General features: G+C 37.1%; 1 protein-coding gene across 1 annotated transcript in view; it reads right to left on the bottom strand.

Annotated features, from left to right (window-relative positions):
* PRKACB (protein kinase cAMP-activated catalytic subunit beta) overlaps nt 1-14,704 on the bottom strand; it is a 34,955-nt gene that overhangs the window by 15,768 nt on the left and 4,483 nt on the right. Inside the window, exons 2-4 of the mRNA XM_009274358.1 lie at nt 5,954-6,015; nt 4,218-4,346; nt 406-504 (exon numbers count right to left, since the gene is read on the bottom strand). Coding sequence (XP_009272633.1) covers nt 406-504; nt 4,218-4,346; nt 5,954-6,015 — 290 coding nt within the window. The remainder of the gene's footprint in view (nt 1-405; nt 505-4,217; nt 4,347-5,953; nt 6,016-14,704) is intronic.

Here is a 14,704-nt window from a genome sequence, read left to right on the forward strand (position 1 = left end):
AAAAAATCTGCAGAACAATTACAAATTTACCATTCCATATATATTGGTACAGAAATACATCCTTTGGCTTCTCTCAAAAACAGAATGATGCCTAAAAGCTCCCTGCTGTACAAAAGCCAGTTTCCCTCCAAAACAAGGGAAATCTTTAAGAGTTCAATTCAATTTAATTTTTATTTATTTATTTGGAGATATCCTTTCAATCATCACCTGGTGAATTGGGGTGTATGCAAGTGTGCGCACAAGTGCAGGAACTCCTGCTCAAGACCTGGCAACAGTGCCAAGTGAAGCATCTTTGAAAACAAAAATACTTAAACTATTTACTGTAAAAGTTAAATGTTTTAATATCTAAAGTTTGAGCACGCGCTTCCCTGAAACCCAAACAACTTCTTTCAAAATAATGATTACCTTAAAAGAATACTCCAGTTTTACAAGGAAAGGAAAGTTCACCGCTTGTAATATTCTCTTCTCATTCAGTGTGTGTTCTATTTGCTTCAGTTTGACAACCTAGGAGAGAAAAAACAATCTTCAATTTAAGTATGACATTTTATAGTTGGTGATAAATTTTTCAGTGTAAAACAATTAGTTGAAAGCAAGCTTGTAACTTTACAGATAATGAAAAACCTTATGGATTACTAGTACAGTAACAGTGCTGAGAGAGGATTAAAAAGTCTAACGACATTTTAAAGAGTAATACTCATGCAATACAGTTTGCAGATAACCCTAGAATAGTGTTTCTTACTACATGCTGAGTATAGAAATCAGTAAGGGAAACATCTCTTTACATTTTCTTAAGAATTGCTTGCGTTTGTAATGGAGATACTTCTGCAGGAAGATGAAGTTCAATAAAATCCATTTGATCTTTGGACCCTTCGCTAAGAAAGGCAGGAAATCATGTCAGACATTTAATTATGAACTTTGTTATGTGTGAACAGGAGTAAACTGACTTATTTTATATAGCTCACACATTAGTGAGGAGAAGACTAAGGAGAATACAAATTCAAAATTTCCATTCTTATAAACAATAGTTACTTCCGCCAGACCTTTCAATGGGTTTTGCTTTTCTGCTTAGCAAACCGCTTAGGAAAAGTATTAAAAAAAATTAAATGCTACCTTCCTGGAATCCATTACACTGTTAAGCTGTTAACAAGGCAGCAAGTGGCAGACCTCTGATTATTGCTTTTTCTCAGAAATTAACAATTGGTTTCCTTGTGTTAAACCCCAACATTGCACAATCGATTCTCTCCATTTTACTTAATCCCTGTTGCACAATTTATCTATACCTCATTTTGAGAACGGCATGATTTCCAAGTAAAGTTACTTTTTCTTTTTCCCCCCATCGGAAACAAGGAGAAAATGTACAAGCGTGATCAAAACAACCCTGTTTTTACATGTTTGGAAATCAAATCTAGCTGCTATAAATAACAGATAAGCAAGATATTCCAACCCTGACTGAAACTGTGTTTAATTTTAACTTTTAGATGCAAAAGGTAGTACCTATAAAAAAACACTACTGATTTGAAATAAGTGTCATACAAAAGAAATAGCGAGTTAAAAATATTAAATCTCTTTTGAATCATGGATCTTTAGGGACCAAATAAAAATTTTGCTCAAATCAGCTCATTTGTGGGAAGTGTTCCCTTCATCCCTAAAAACCTATGGCACTGGAATTCTTGGCCATCAAAGCGAGCAAGCTAAGGTTTTAGTTGGGTATCGTGAAGCGTTCAGCTGCAATGCTAAACAAGACTTTACCACCCTTCCTGCATCTTCTGCTGGTTAGATACCGGAGGGTGATGGCAGCAATACCACAGGCTGAAGCTGCTGTTTAACACTTCATAATATCAAACTGGAGCCTCAGATAACACGGCTTTGCTCACATTTAAGCTCAAGCTCAGGGCATGTCCAATGACAGCATCCTGTAGGTCAAATGATACCTCTTAACGGCAGATTGTCCAACAATTTGTTTGTGTCTGAGCTTTTATTAACAGTATTTTCTTTCCAAAAACAATTACGTAATGAAACTAGCCACGCAATGTTATGTTACGGCCTTCCTAAATCAAGGCAGACAAATAAAGGAATAACAACCCTACACACAAAACTACTGGCTGCATCAACATCTATTACTTTTTTTTTTCATATCCTGATAAACCAAGCATAAGATTGGATAACAAAAGGACACACAATATGCTTTTTCTTGTTTCAAGTAAAATGTAAATGAAAAATTATAGGCAGCCTGCACATTGTCTAATTGCAGACATCTGTATGTTTTCTGTAATATACAAAGCGACAGAAATGTGTTCTCCCTAAACCATCTCCTATTTTTTTGATCAATTAATATAAGTTACTAATATAACACTAATACATTTCTAATAGAATACATAAATATATGCTAAGTTGAGTTGAAAAAGCGTGTATTTTATAAAGGAACACTTCAGACTTCTGATTATAGACAAAATAATCTAATTTTCTAATAGAAGACTGATACCTGGATGCAAACATCTTTAATCCTGTGAATCTTTTACTGCAAGTCCAGTGCAATCATTGAAAATGTGAATTTTTGCTTTTACCAGGTAATTTTATAGCTATAGCTTTCCATTTTATTTTCAACTGAGAGGTAGCAATTTTTTTTTTTTTAAATCCTCAGACTATTTTTATGGCAGCTTTCTGAAGTAAGATCTAATTTCCTATATTGCCCCAATGACAAGGACTCAGCCACTCATGAAAAAGGGTTCAAAGAAAAAACAGTTGAAAATCTGAAATTTGTCAATGGGCTCTCCGTGCAGCAGTGGGGTGCTCATCAGACCTCGTGTTACAGCAACGCTCCCAACAGGATGCCACCAGCCATACTTGAGGTAATGATGAGGTAAATTTCCACACGGGTGGAAATGGTCTGGGCTGTCTTTCAGTTGGACTATGTTGGAAGGTCTTTTTATTTTAATTGGATTTTTTTTTTTAAATAAAAGTCAGAAACCATTGTTATAGGAGAATGCTGAAGTTGCAAAAAATTGAGCTTTTCCAAGTAAAAAAATAACGCCAGAATTGATGCTAAAAGGTAAGTTTATTTTAGTTTCTTCTTGTCTGACCATTGTAAAGCAGTCTTTAATTAAATGACACATTATTCAAGGTCCAGGACCCCAAATCACATGTAAAGAATACTGGAACTGCAACTCAGGGAAAATGGTTTGATTATGTCACTGCCATAGTTCCATTATATAAAATTACTCAGGAATGTAATAATGCTTAAGTGCAAGAGTCCACAGTGAGGCAACGCTGACTTTCATTTTGTCAGTTGCTGATTAAGTTCTCTTTGCCAGATTAATAGTTTCTTACTATGATCTCTGTTATACAGCAGCAAAGTTATGTATAGTGTCTTAGAAAGTAAGAAGAGCTTAGAAGTGACTAATCTAAATAATGTACTTCTGAAAAACTTCTCAAAACCATTAAAAACTATTTGTACTGATAAATTCCCTAAAAATACTTCTTAGCATTCTGGAATTCTGTTTTATTTAAAATTCAAACTTTATCAAATGACACCACTTACTTAATCTAAGAGTAATGAACTGTTAAAAAAAGTGAGGCTGGAGTAACAATACAGATTCAGACTACAGCACTTAAGTCTTCAACACAGAAAATGTCTATTGTGTGACAGCTGTCCTGAGAGAGAGACTACTGTTCTATCTATGCAGTTACTATAGATGCAGCAGGATTATTACATAATTATGCATACAAAAAGTAATACCTCATGGGATCAGGAGTGGGGAAGAAATTATTTGTGCAAACAATTTGTTAAATTATGGTTCACAAATGAATATTTTGAGAATTTCTGATTGAAAGAGTCTTCCAGAATTTTGAGCTACCCTGCAAAAGTGTATTTATTTATTTTAACTACAGTACTTCATTTTGCTTTTGCCAAAGAACATATAGGCCACCTTACAAAAGCTAAGCAAAGAATTTAACTGATAACATTTTCTTAATGCCTTGGACACTACTTAGAGCCTCTTCAGCCTGCCATTAATGTTATTGGCTGTTGTAAGAATTCTACACAACCCCAACAACTGAATCTGCTGGCTAAAAAAAGAAAGTCAACTGTTTAAAGTATCACCAGTATTCAAATGCAATATGCAAAAGCACAGTAAGTGCAACAAAGTTTAGCCACAGTTACCAGATCTTTGTACATCAAACTCTTTTGTACCACAAAAACCACTATAAATTACACCAACCTTCTGTTTGTCCAGTATCTTCATAGCATAATACTGTTCTGTGGATTTATGTTTCACCATCATAACTCTCCCGAATGATCCTGTTCCAAGGGTTTTTTGCCTCTCAAAATCATCTAGGCCAGCAGTATTCTACATGTACAAGGATATAATGACATTATTTACAATTTAATACCCAAAGACCATTTTAACTGCATGAATTGAATTCATTTATGAAAGAAAATTGAGTAAAATTACATTTATCAAAGACAACTATAGCCAACTACACTGTTGTTATAATTTCATGCCTATCAAATTTTAATAAGAGATTTTACATTGCACTCATTAAAACAGAAAAAGACTTAACTGAATTGTATCAACATTTCTATAGTTTGTCCTTACAGATGACATGTTCAGCCGGCTGAACATGAGCCAGCAGTGTGCCCAGGCGGCCAAGAAGGCCAATGGCATCCTGGCCTGTATCAGAAATAGTGTGGCCAGCAGGAGTAGGGAAGTGATCGTGCCCCTGTACTCGGCCCTGGTGAGGCCGCACCTCGAACACTGTGTTCAGTTTTGGGCCCCTCACTACAAGAAGGACGTTGAGGTGCTGGAGCGTGTCCAGAGAAGGGCAACGAGGCTGGTGAAGGGTCTGGAGAACCAGGTCTTTTGAGGAGCGGCTGAGGGAACTGGGACTGTTTAGCCTGGAGAAAAGGAGGCTGAGGGGAGACCTCATCGCTCTCTACAACTACCTGAAAGGAGGTTGTAGCGAGGTGGGGGTCGGTCTCTTCTCCCAAGTAACTAGAGATAGGACGAGAGGAAATGGCCTCAAGTTGTGCCAGGGGAGGTTTAGATTGGACATGAGGAAACATTTCTTTACTGAAAGAGTGGTTAAACATTGGACCAGGCTGCCCAGGGAAGTGGTTGAGTCCCCATCCCTGGATGTATTTAAAAGACATGTAGATGAGGCGCTTAGGGACATGGTTTAGAGGGCATGGTGGTGTTGGGTTGACGGTTGGACTCGATGATCTTAGGGGTCTTTTCCAACCTTAATGATTCTATGATTCTATGACACATGCTTAGTAAGAAACATTTAGCAGTAAACAGATCATGAATTTAACATGCAGATAAATAACCCCCTCATGCTTCACAAACAAGAATATTAGAACATGCAAAAACCCCCAAGCTCTAGAGACAGTTCTACATGAGAGTTGTCTGGAGAGCATATCACTGAGTGAATTTTCACAGATATTCACTACCATAGCATTTCAAATGCTGCTTTAAAAACAATAATGACCCCTCCTCAAAAACCCAAACCCCCAAGTTCCAGTTTTAAAAGATTTCTCTCTAACAAGCTCCTTAACCTGCCCCCAAGCTCCATGCAGTAGACTTAATATCCTTAATTCCCCTTAATACCATGGGGGAAATTATTAACAGGGTAAATTACAGATGTGCCAACACCTAGTGTTATAAAAAGCCAGTTAAAACATGCCAATAGATTTTGAGTCTTGTCATGTTGATGGTGAACATCATTCTCAGTAAGAGAAAGCTGTTGTTCAGTATGGGCATTTCATCAGCTCAAATCTGGAGAAGAACTGAGTCTTTGCTGGTGAACTTCAACGACAAAACTGACATTAAAAATGGAAACTCCTTTTAAAATGGCATTAAACTTATTTCTGTTTTCTGCGCTGCTCATTACAGACTGATAACATTATCCAAAAAATGCAATAGAGAAAATTATTGAACGCTTAAGTAACTGATACCTGAGGGGGGCTTTCCCATTTTCTTAAAAAGTCTTCTTTGGCTTTGGCTAGGAACTCTTTCACTGAAAACACACACAAAAAAGTACATTTTAATTAATGTAATTCATCATGGATGCAATGGAGATGCTTTGTTAACAAAATATGTGAACTACATTATCAACTTCTTTCTTCAGCTCATAATATGCTATTTTACCATGTATGAAAGCAAGCACCAATGCCTCTAGAACTTCTACAATATCTCCAGGTGACCTCTAAGCTTTCTGGAGTAACTACATCATTCTACACAAATGACTTGAACTACATCAGCTCTAATAACTCACAATACTGTACACGCAAGCAGGCTTTAAGGTGATGTAAGACGTTCTTAATTCGACTGGGGAAAAAACCACAAACACCTGACATATTTATAAATAGCCATTCCACAAAGATAGCCTTTTAAATCTATTTTTGTTAAATAAGTTATACTTTCTTTCAACTGATTGAGTGTAACGTCAATCTCATTGCTTTTTCCCCTCATCACCTTTATTTAAAGGCTGTTTGCAAGCTCAAATACCAAATGGACGGCATTACTGCAAGCAAAGACAAAGCACAGGGCTACGATGACACTGCACATTAGGCATGCCCACAGTCAGAGAATATATATTTTTAATATTGATTTTCCATTGAAATTGAAGGAATGAAAAATAGCAAAATTCTGGATGACCATTTAAAATGTGCACCAACATATTTTGTTCAGATCGTCTTTCAGCTATTTCAGTTCTATTTTTTGAATATCAATTATCAGCCCGATCAATGCAGATTACTTAATGCACAGTCATAAACAGGAGGTGTTTCAGACATTGCTGTGGTTCTGAAAGAGTCACAGAATCAAGAAGAAAATATCATACTGCTTTTGTGTTATCTGAATCATTTCACATAATATAACGTTAATAACAGTGGATTTTCTGTACTGCGATGTTCCACCACAAGCAATTTCTAAAAATACTCAGCAACATGCCGAGATTATTCTGGTCAATATCTAGAAATATATGTTTTAGCAACTGTATTTTACCTTCTGACGGTCATAAAAAATTAGGTTTATAAGGGGTTGTAAACAATCATCTGATGAATCAGAACTTTTCTGTACTTTTCCTTTTCAGAGAATACTAGTGTCTACACAGAGAACTTTTCAAAAATTCTCTTATCACTCTTCTATTACCAGTACAGTTACAACAGCAGTAAAAACAATGGCAGCCCTGGAGAAGACCGGTTGTGAATTTTTTTGTTTTCCTTTTTTTCCCCCCTCTCAAGTGTGCTATGGGACTCAACTATCACAAAATACTCAGGGGAGGTTTATGGCTCCCGCCGTCACTGGCTCTGACGGAGCAGCATCAACATAATGGAAATTTCAGAAAAATTGTCAAAAGTTCTGGCAGACCTCAAGGTCAGAAAAGTGTTTAAAGCATGATACATAATGGAAATCAGAAAAATTGTCAAAAGTTCTGGCAGACCTCAAGGTCAGAAAAGTGTTTAAAGCATGATACCCACTCAGTAATTTTTTTTTTTTTTTTAAGAGAAACAAGCAGTATCAGAGAGGAGGAGCATATTTATTACCCTAAACTTACGGTTAAGTAAAAAAAACATAGTTTATATCAAAGGAACTATTTTAAATTGGCATTAAAACTCACTGAGATATAAAAATATTGTAGTGGGTAATCAGTAAAACATTTGACATATTTATCCCGTGTGGGGAAAATATTTCCACTGTTTTTAAATTATGGGGGTTACTCATGTAATGACTTTTAATGATCCTAATTTGAGAAAAGGACAGGATTTCCTGTAGCGTTAAATAATTTCTCAACACAAAAAAGGGAAGCTAACAATGTCCAAATTCATGCCTGATGATCCTTCTTCCATCAGAAGAACAGAGATGACTTGAAGTGATGACTACTGATAAAGTTTTTTAAACATCAGTTTATGTCAAAGTAGCACGAACATTATTTTCTCTTAATGACAAGAAAAAAACCTAAGATGATCATTAAGATTACCAAAAAGCTGAGCCTTCAAACTTCAGCGGCTGTAGCTTAGAAATGAACATTAACTTTAACACTATATAGCACAACCAAAACATGAAATAACTGGTCTCATTTTTTTTCATGTTATTACAGTATATATGTCTTAAATATCTCTCATGCTATCTCCATTGTTCATATAAATAAATATTTTAAGTTTCCACATATTTTGCACTGAAATATAATTATTCAGTATTTATAAAAATATACAGTGACATTTACATGTAATCATCTTTGTCTCTGTTCTACTTACGGAATAAAGAATGCTGTTTATGAAAAAAAAAGTGATCCAGCTGGAAATATTCAAATTGTGGAAGCATGAGAAAAATCTCTCATTTCTAGAATATCAATAAGCCACAAGCTCTCCTTCAACGAAACTTCTACCTTAATCTAGTGCACTTCTGCTCTCTTTTCTTGGAGAGCAGCATTGAACATGTATTTTCAAAGTAAAGCTACCTAATGGCACTCATTTATCTTAAAATCGCTATCTTTTAAAAATGATTTCATGTTCTGTGGTGTGTTTTATTAGAATTATTTTCTTCCTAATGAGAAAGTGGGTCAAATTGTGCCCAGTTCTCATTTTCAGAGGTCACCTGGGCTCCTACACCACAACACAATTCAGCAGGTGATTTCAAATAGCATTTAGGCAACTGAAGTCCATACACTTCAGTCACTTTGAAAACAGGACTTAGAATTTGAAACGGGATAGGTACTTTTGAAAATTATATCTCGATCACAAAACATTAGCTCTTGCTACAGGAGAACACACTTCATTTCTACTTTTCAAGCACAGAATCAAAATTCACGCCAACTGGACAGTAGTGGCCACTGGTATTATTGTGATGATGCAAACAAATAGGTTTATTAGATGATGACTTAGAAGTTTTCCTCAAGTGCACATTTTTAGCCACTTCACATTGTTACGATGTGACTCTTGTTTGCTTTTCTAGTCTTTAAACTGTTCCTAGCATCTGTGACTTTGGGCACTAATGAAGGAATGAGCATACCAAAAGTCTCTATAGGTTCCCCAAGGGTTTGCAGGAACAATCACCCACACAGATGAGATGATGAAGAGAGGAAAGAAAGAGAAGAAAAAAAAAAGTTTTATGCATTTCCACAACAAACACATAGAAAACACAAATACATTCCACCCTTTCCCCTCCCCACTCAAGAACGGACCCTGTAATAAAGCAGACCTTTCCCACACAGACAGAATGACTCATGTTAAATCACAGAATGTTTGAGCAAAGAAAAGAGGGAAAAAAAAACCCCAAAAGCAGCTAAATTCAGTATGAAAAAAAGATGATGCATCACAGAAATAAGCACAGCTTACAAAACTTCAGGAGATCAAGTCGGCATCTTTAATAACTAATCTATTCCAAGACACACACATCCAAGGAACTGCTGCTAACAAAAGTGTATCTATCTTCGTCGCAGCATGCTGGATCACAATAAAACCTGTAATCGGGTGATCTTCCCACTACTTAGCACTTTGTTCCAAAAGACAGCATGTGTGAATTGCATGGCATTTGGTGGATAGCACAGAAATGGCAAGCAGTCTCCAAAAAAAATTCACAATCAAATTTCAGTCCCGTTACCCAACAGCAGCAACAAAACCCCTTGAAAAGTCTAAACTGCACAGCTGAAGTTGCTGTATGCAAACTGGAATGCATATGGGAATCCTGTATGGTCACCATACCAGTATGATTTAATTTTGTAAGACTGTCAAAAAAAGAACCCAGGAAAGAGATGTTGATATACAGGTTCCCATAAGCACTGAAGAGCAAGGATCACTCATATATGGCTGAGCAAAGTGAAGATGAGGATGCAAGGAGCATATGCAAAGGCCAGCAAGCAGACCCTATTCAGACTGGTTTCACTGATATAGCAGAAGTTGGAGCGAAGGAGCTGAAACTAAAGGAGGAAAAGCTGTTGCTCAAGAAAGGAAGGTGCTGGAAGGAGAGGGCAAAACTCGCGTAACAGCACTGGCGCCACGAGGGCCACAGAAGTGGTCAGAACAACTGGACGCGTCAGGAAGGACACCAGCTGGAACTGGAGAGGAGACACCAGTGGTCCAGAGATTAGGTAAGCACAAACACACAGCGCACACCTAGCTCTTCATGACCAGCAAGAGCAATTGTTGGCAGGAGAAGCAAGTTTTATGCAACGCAAACACCCAAAGCATATAGTAGGAAATCTGGGGAGATTCAGAAAAAGGTAGTAAGAAATGGGGTAATGGCCAAGGAGTTACAACTGAAAGACTTGAAGCAGTTTTATAACTTCTGCCCGCTTCAGTTCAAACCCTGGTCAGAAGAAATGCTACAGGTGCATCCACAGCTGGACAAGACATAAGCTATCCCCTTGCGTATCCCAGGTGGCATGAGACTGGGCCTGCGGAGATCTGTACTCGGAACCAAGGCAATGTGGTGATAAGCAGGAAAGCCTGCTGGAAGAGATTTCTAAGGGAAGTGGATCTCAAGATCCAGAAGTTCCTAGGTAATACTGACATACAAGGAGATATTAAAAAAAAAAAAACCCACAACACAAAAAAAAACCCAAAAAACCGATCAAGAAACAAATGAAAAAACCCTACCACACACAAACCCCAAAAAACCCTGAACCCACCCCCAAACAGCAGGAGACTTGTTATCTAACAGTATATTCACACAACGTACAACACTTTTGTTTGTTTTATCATTTAACTTTTGTATGAAAAATCAGCAAGCTTATAAAAAAATTGTTAACAAATGGTATGTGAGTACTACAAAGAGTACTCTGGCCTAAAATACAGTTTAAGAGCGAGTGAATCAGAGGAAAGCACCTGACAAAAAATTAAAAGGTTTAGGACCTCTCAACTGCAGGGGTGCAATGACAGCAGAGGGAAAGGGGTCACAGATGGAGCAGTCCTGAAGAGTTACCATGAATTACTTTGCCTTTCTCCCACCTCCCACGTGCACTGTATTTGTTATTCTCAAGCACATCTCCCACAAGAGCCAGCAAGCCAGAATTTTTTTGGGGGAAGGAAAAAAAAAAAAAACCCAACCGAAAAAAAGTATTTGGATAGGATTCATGGCAAGAAAGCGAGAACTAAACTGATTAAGACTAAACATTGGGCACCACTACAAACCCCCATCTGCTGTGCTAAATGCCAATCTCTGCTTGGTATTTAAAATGCCCTTTATCAAAATACAATTCAATTTCTGTTCCAAAACTGTAATATAATCACTTGAAGTCTGGAATTAAATGGGCTATTTAATTAAATCTCCACATTTCATTTAATGGAAAAATAAATATGTATGAAGAGATTCTGGTAAATATATGTGTATATTGCATTCTTATAAAAACAATTATTTATAGCCTTAAACGTTATCAAGATGTATATAGTTGCCTCAGTGAATCCTGTGGTTCTGGTACCACATCTCAGAAGCAAGTGAGAAGCGTACGATTCAGTTCTAAGTCCCACTCTTACACCATTAACCTGTTGTCTTAAATATCTTCAAATTTCTCTTTCGATTAGCAGGAAAAATATCACAAGGCTTACAGCAAGATTTTTCTACCCTGGCAAGTCTTTGAAAATACACACAACTAAGTGTTAACACACTCAAAGGAAGTAGCGTGAGCACCAGTTAACATTTTAATAGCTGGAAAACTCTTCAAAACACAAACTAAAGCAGTACCATTGAAACAGACCGTCAACAAGAACAAAACACTTTGTTTCTCACAATATGAAAACAGTGGGGGGAAAAAAGTCCAATATGATATAAGCCTGGTACAGGGCAAGTCAATCTTGTCTTAACATTGCGGTGAGACACGCTTACTGGCTCTCTTGCGGAAAACCGACCAGCGAGAATTTTGTCTTGTTTCTGCTCTAAGAGATGCAAAGTCACAAAGGCTAGATTAATAAAACTCTGCATCAATTTAGTATCTCATTTATCCCATTTTTTTACTTTGAGAGCAAGGTTTTGATCTTATATTTCTGTTTAAACATTAATTATGTTAAAAACCGGTGATGCAGAGCAAACTCAAACCCAGCTGCAATGTATAAGAACCTTCAGTTAAAAAAAACCCGCAAAACATACGGAGCAGTTCTGAAAGACCTTACTTGCTGGAATACAAAACCTGAAAGTTCTTAGTAAATGAAGGGTCACATAAGAATTATTAACTGCATACAAGTTTGCTATTAAAATGGAAGTGCTATTAATTAATCTAATTGCACACTGTAAACACTTCTGTGGAATACTGGGAAGGACTGGTAAGAAGCGGAGAAGAGAAGGGCATGGAAAAATCATGGAGAAAAAGGGAGAGGAACAGGATTAACAGTAAATTAAGAGGAATTACAGCTGCAGTGCCTAAAGACTAGAAGACAGCACTAGAATCTGATTTTTGGGGGAGCACATTCAGGAATTAATTTACAATGTGCAGCAATTGTAAAATACAAATTGTTCTCACCCATTACAACTCAAAATTTGGAATGCAGGCAAAATCTTATTTTAATCCTGTCTGCGATTTTGAAGTCTTGAGCTAGACAGTATTTTGTCAGTCTTATAAAAGCAAATTTGCAACAGTTAAGAGCTCTACAAAGAGCCCATCTTTTCTTCTTTTTTTTTTTTTCCCCTTAATTTTCAGTGCTACAGGCTATAACTTTAAGCTGTAAATTAAACAAAGCTGAAGTCTTACTTAATTTTTACCTCTTTACTTGGCTGGCTAGACAGCAACAGCCTGCATAAGAGATGTCACAGATTTAGACAAACCAAAACAGGGGCCAGGTTTTCAGCTATCAGAGATAATACCTATCTTTGTTGAATTTTGAGCAGTAGATACTCTACTGCACACAACTGCCACAGTCAGACTGACTTTCTTCTCCCTTCTTCTATTTTTATTAGAGATAACAAAATCAATTTTATTTCCAAATCCAATTTTCAGTCTTTCACTCTTATTCTTTTTCTTAAATCATAAAGTACTGGTCCATACAGAGGCAGTGAACCCTGCTAATGCCAAAAGTACAACGTAACAGAGACCGCTCTGGGGAGACAGGACTGAACCCAACTAACACCAAATCACCTAAAAAGTGAATCCCTGAAATTTTGTTTAAAAAACCCCAAACGTAGAATGTAAATCAGTAAATTTATTCAGTCACAAACACAATCAAGTCTTGTATTAGCTCTGCTCAGCAGAGTTGTACACGCATATATGTCCCAATTCAATCATTTTCCACCAAAAGACATAAAACCTCTGCTTTCTTAATCTAAAAGAGAATCCAGACCCAATGCTCATCTAAATTTATAAATTAATGTACTTCATTAAAAAATGTGACTCCTTCCTCAAGACACACACAGATAAATGCTACATTTTGCAGTTACACCAAAAGCCTCTCTTCCTCTCTGCCAAAAAACCTGAAACAAACAACCAAAACCTATGAACCAAGCTGGGATTTATTATTCGAATCCTAAATTATTGATTATATGCAAGACTTCCTCAATGCAGACAAGCAGAATAGCTTCATCTGAACATCCAAGCACGTGACATGGCCTGAAGTCTCTCGCAGATTCCTGGTGGGTGAGAGCTGTTCCATCCCTTTGGGCCTTTTGGTCCTTCAGGGTGGCACCTCTCTTTCTTGCCCAAGCTTTCCTTTCAAATTAAAGCATTATTAGCAACCTTTTGCTGATTGATTAGAGTTGATTTTTTGTTCCAGTTCTCCAAAATGACCAGTTAGAACTGGCATCCAGTTAGTTCTGGAATATGTTAAAACTAAGCTTTGGCCTAAGGAAAGGAGTCTCTCTCATACCTTCCTCCTGCCCTTGAAGTGTTCATTGAAGGGAATTATTCCAGACTGCCGGAGACGACACATTCGTAAATCTGCTTCCTCTCTTGCAACAATCCACATGCTTTGAGGTTTAAAAGTCCAAGAAATAACAGTTTGGTTTGTTAGGCTGCAGTTCAGTGTTCAGTATGGGCTGGTACAAACACAAAAAAACCCAGTCCTGTCCTTCCACAGTCACTGCCTCTCTCTATTATGACCTTCCTTGAAAGAGCAAAAGCATCCTTGTGGCTGACTGCCAAGCCAGGTCAGGGAATTAGGCCAGATTAAAAAGGAATGGACAGAAGGCAGGGGAGGACAAGGGAAGCTTATTTTAACCCACAGCAGCTCCCAGTTCTTTTCATCACATGAATGCTTCTCCTGGGGTGAGGGAAGGGAGAGGTGGGGTGGAAATGGGCAAATATGTGGGGCCGGAGAACTGCTCCTTTTCTGAAGGAGTGCCAGTTTGTGCTAGTGTAACGTGACCCTGAAAGTATGGCATTGGACTAGGCTTCTGAGAAATAATTCTAGCTTTTAGTTATTAATTTTCAATTATTGTATTAGATAATTAATTCTATTAACTTAAAATTTTAAATTAATAAATTATAAGTTTAATACAATTACTTTCAAATGCAGTACTTAACACTCCCTACATATAAAATTAGCTCATACAGAAAAGGTTATGTGAAGAAATCTTAACAAGTAAAATCCTCAACTATCATACGTTGATGTGCTTTGCAAGCAGTTAGGAATTAAGCTTCATTTGTGCAGTACCACCCTCTACAGTTGTAGCTGAACTTTATCCAGCAAGTAATCCAAAATGTTGCAACTACCACAGGACCTACAGTGCAAAAGACCGCCTTCCTGTGTGAAATATAACAGGTATTACTTTACAAAGAAAAC

The sequence above is a fragment of the Aptenodytes forsteri genome, unplaced genomic scaffold (assembly GCF_000699145.1).
Source record: "Aptenodytes forsteri isolate BGI_AS27 unplaced genomic scaffold, ASM69914v1 Scaffold59, whole genome shotgun sequence".
Lineage (NCBI taxonomy): Eukaryota > Metazoa > Chordata > Aves > Sphenisciformes > Spheniscidae > Aptenodytes > Aptenodytes forsteri.